The sequence below is a fragment of the Panthera onca genome, chromosome B3 (genome assembly GCF_046562875.1).
Source record: "Panthera onca isolate mPanOnc1 chromosome B3, mPanOnc1 haplotype 2, whole genome shotgun sequence".
Taxonomy (NCBI): Eukaryota; Metazoa; Chordata; class Mammalia; order Carnivora; family Felidae; genus Panthera; species Panthera onca.
The window spans coordinates 70298803-70303249 of record NC_138344.1 but is presented as its reverse complement, the minus strand read 5'-3'; the positions used below and the strand labels follow the sequence as shown (position 1 = coordinate 70303249).

At 34.8% G+C, this 4447-nt stretch overlaps 1 protein-coding gene across 1 annotated transcript; it reads left to right on the top strand.

The window, feature by feature from the left end:
* Positions 1 to 1828: 1828 nt before the first annotated feature.
* On the top strand, positions 1829 to 2770 carry LOC132674599 (olfactory receptor 4K14-like). Its single transcript, XM_060627186.2, has one exon. It carries the CDS (start codon positions 1832 to 1834, stop codon positions 2768 to 2770), a length of 939 nt encoding a protein of 312 aa, XP_060483169.2. The 5' UTR covers positions 1829 to 1831.
* Positions 2771 to 4447: the final 1677 nt, after the last annotated feature.

Here is a 4447-nt window from a genome sequence, read left to right as displayed (position 1 = left end):
AATTAAGTCTCTATCATGGAGGATATGTTAACTTGTAAGTTATGAGAATACTAACACATGTCCCCTTGTCCCCAGCAAATGTGTGCTTTACCTAACTCTTTAGGAATATCTTCTTCATTTCTATCCTGTGCTTCTGAGTTCTCAGTATAAGGGAAGGGGAAACTAGTGTTCATGATGAGGTAATGTTTTTCACAGTTCTGCTCTCTTTGGCATCACCGTTAAGATTTCAAAGGGTAAAAAAAGAAGAGACACACAAAAAATAAAGCAAAGGGAAAGAAATAATAAAGGGAGAAGAGACATATACAATTAGCTTTCCACCATCCAGTGAAAAAATAATCAATTTACTTAAGGATGAATATAAACAATATTATTGTATTTACATATTTGTACAAAATAAAAAAAATTATAAATATATATTTAGAGATAAATAATTGGTGATCTCTGAAGTTTTAACTTCATGCTCACTCAGCACTAACAAACATGTATTCTGACTCCATATGTCTACAATTTATTCACATCCTCTAAATAACATTTATATGTATTTGAAACTTGTATGGCAATATTTTTAAAGCTAGGGATTTCATGGCATCCATTGATATATGGTTGACATGCTGTCAAAAATCTTTGCACAACTTTTGAATCAACCAAAATTCAACCAATGGCCTACTGTTGGCCAAAAGCCTTAGCAATAATAGAGTTGATTGAAAGATATTTTGTATTTTTTACATGTTATACGCTGCATTACTACAATGCAGTGGGCTAGAAAAAAGAAAACGTTATTTTTTTTTAACGTTTATTTATTTTTGAGACAGAGAGAGACAGAGCATGAATGGGGGAGGTGCAGAGAGAAAGGGAGACACAGAATCTGAAGCAGGCTCCAGGCTTTGAGCTATCAGCCCAGAGCCCGACGCGGGGCTCGAACACCGCGAGATCGTGACCTGAGTTAAAGTCGGACGCTTAACCGACTGAGCCACCCAGGCGCCTGAAGAAAACGTTAAGAAAATCATAAAGAAGAGAAAATACATTTACAGTGCTGTGCCTATTGACAAAAATCTGCATAGACCCACAGAATTCAATCCTGTGTTGTTCATAAGTCAACTGTAAATGAAAATAAATATTCTCTATGGATAAGCTTGAGTATAACAAGCTTCCATTCAGACTTCAAGTCAGACTCTTGAGTTACCTTCCTCTGTGGTTAATCACTTTTCATCTAATTCCCCACAGACATCTTTTTCTAATATATTTAGTTTACTAAATGAATTTCATTTAACTGTGATCTTAATGATAAATTATGTGCCTGATTTTGCATTTAAATTATCATGCCATGGTATTTATTATAAGGTTTTCTATATAGCTTTTCTCCTACTGACTGTTCCAACATATATTTTATAGTAATAAGCAAAAAAATTAGGTTTATGGTGTTTTATAAAAGAGGTTCACTCATCTGTGGAATTTGAGAAGCTTGGGTTGATGTGGGTAGGGAAAATGGGTGATGGGTACTAACAAGGGCACTTGTTGGGATGAGCACTGGGTTTTCATATGTAAGTGATGAGTCATTAGATTCTACTCCTGAAGCCAAGGCTACACTGTATGTTAAATAACTTGAGAATTAAAAAAAAAAAAAAAGGCATAATGTCAGGATTATTTTGCCAATATTTGTCTTCCCAGTTATATTTTCCACTTTCAGGTATAAATGCTAATTTTTGAGGAAATTTAAATTTAAATGAAATAGAATTTCAATTAAATACTAAAAGTTAAGTACCCATTCCCACACCACTAACTGACAATCTATCCTTCTTCCTAGGTTATTTTAGAGGACACAGTGAATAAGATGGATAAAGGAAATTTGTCTATAGTGTCAGAATTTGTGCTTCTGGGACTTTGCCACTCATGGAATATGCAGGTCTTATTCCTAATCATATTTTTTATGCTTTACCTGCTTATTGTATCTGGAAATGTTTTCATCATGATCCTAATCATCACTGATTCCCATCTTCATTCTCCCATGTATTTCTTGTTGGCCAACCTGTCCTTTGTTGATATGTGGCTTTCTTCAGTCACCACTCCAAAGATGATCACAGACTTTCTCAGGGAGAACAAGACTATTTCCTTTGGAGGGTGTATGTGCCAGATCCTCTATGTACATTTTGTTGGAGGGGGTGAGATGGTACTCTTGGTGGTAATGGCCTATGACCGCTATGTGGCTATCTGTAAGCCACTCCACTATTCGGCCATGATGAGCCTGCCAAAATGCACTAGTCTGGTGGTAACTTCCTGGAGCATTGGCTTTGTGCATGCCATGAGTCAGATGGCTGTGATTGTGCAATTGCCTTTCTGTGGCCCCAGGGAAATTGACAGCTTCTTCTGTGACATACCACTGGTAATCAAGCTTGCCTGCATAGATTCCTACAATTTGGGAATATTAATGAATGCTGACAGTGGGGTTCTAGCCATGACCTGCTTTATCCTGTTGTTGATATCCTATACATATATTCTTCTCACCATCCGCCAAAGCTCTAAAACTGGTGCTTCCAAGGCACTCTCTACCTGTACTGCCCACATCACAGTGGTGGTGCTCTTCTTTGGGCCTTGCATCTTCATCTATGTGTGGCCACTCAGCATCACCTGGGTGGACAAATTTCTTGCTGTGTTTTACTCTGTTATTACACCTCTCCTAAATCCAGCCATTTATACTCTGAGAAATAAAGAGATTAAAGATGCCATGAAGAGATTCAGAAGATATTATATGCATTACAAGGGAAATATTTAATGCCCCAAAAACCTTCACATTGATAATACATTGACCTTGTAAAATAAGTTGAAAATTCTAGGCATTCAGTTTATTTCTACATATTATAGTTGTCTCCAAGTGCAGGAATAGGGTAAATATAATTCAAGAAATGGCAACATTTATTAATCATCCAGTAGAACACCACAAAATACATCCCTAAAGCCCAAACACTAATGATCCCTCTTTCTGAGGGAATTGTCTAATCAGTCTTCCTATGACTTTAACTATGTTAATTGAGAATCTAAAATTCATTCAACAAAGCCATCCATCCATCCTGATGGAGAGTATCTTAACAAATTTCTCTTGAATTTTCTACTGACTCCATTTGGAAAGTACTCCTATAACACTGACTCCTTCTCTCAAACCTTTCACCCAACTTCTTGTCAAGAGGTAACTCAATTATTATTTTTTCTTTAACTTAGCTTCCATGCAAATACCAATGGGAAGCAGTGGGAGAAAAAACTAGAGAGAATGTGACAACAGTGGTAAAATCATAGAGTGAAGGATATTCTGTGTTTCATTTCCATTAACTCAATAAATGTAAAAAAAAAAAAAAGGTAAGACCTAATGATATTTCCCTTGGTTATCTCAGTCTCAAGGACTGATATTTATTATGCTTCAAACTATTATTAACCATCTGTGTAAAAGTCCTAAAATGTATGCTCTTCAAGGGCAAGAGCCATGCCTTACCTGATCAATTCTTGAAATAGCAGTACTTAGTATATTGGTTAATATATAAACAGTCAATAAATATATTTTAATGAATATATAAAGGATAATTTATCCATTCAAATACCCATAACATTTATTGATCGTGGCATATTGAAGTGCAGCCTTTGTCATTAAAAGAAATTCCTAAGTTTCAACTTACAAATAAAATTTATTTTATTTCTTGCAGAATTTTAAATTAAGTGGATTGAAATTCACTTGGAAGAATCAACCATAAAAGTCAGAAAAAAAGTTTAGTACATACACAGGTTTTATTCCTCTTAACATCAAAACAAAAAACAACAAAATGACAATAAAAATAATGCACTGATCCTCCTTGAATGCCTACTCTATGCCACTCTTTTATATGCACTTTTTAACTTCATGCTCACTCAGAGAAAAATTATAAATTTTATAATTTAAGTGCTTTTATTATTTCCAATTTATGAATAAGAAAATGAGACTCAGAAATGTGAATTAAAGTTCTTCAAGATAACACAGTCTTATTTTTCCTTCTCTTAGGATTTATAGATCAATTTGAATTCCAAGACTCTTCACTTATTAAATAACACTACCCAATACAATAGAAAATTATTTCTTTTTTTTTTTAATGTTTGTTTATTTTTGAGAAAGAGAGAGACATAGCATGAGAAGAGGAGGGGCAGAGAGGGAGACAGAATTGGAAGCAGGCTCCAGGCTCTGAGCTGCCAGCACAAAGCCCGATGTGGGGCTCAAACTCACAAACTGTGAGATCATGAACTGAGTCAATTAATAGAATCAGAGAACCTAAGTCAATAATAGAATATTAACCGAACAAAATAAATAATATACTGGAAATGTCATTTTGCAATCTAAATTGATTATGCAGTATAAAATGGGAATGGGAGAAACATCACCTAAGAACAAACCTGCACACAAATGGTAAAGTATTAACAGTCAACCATTTAG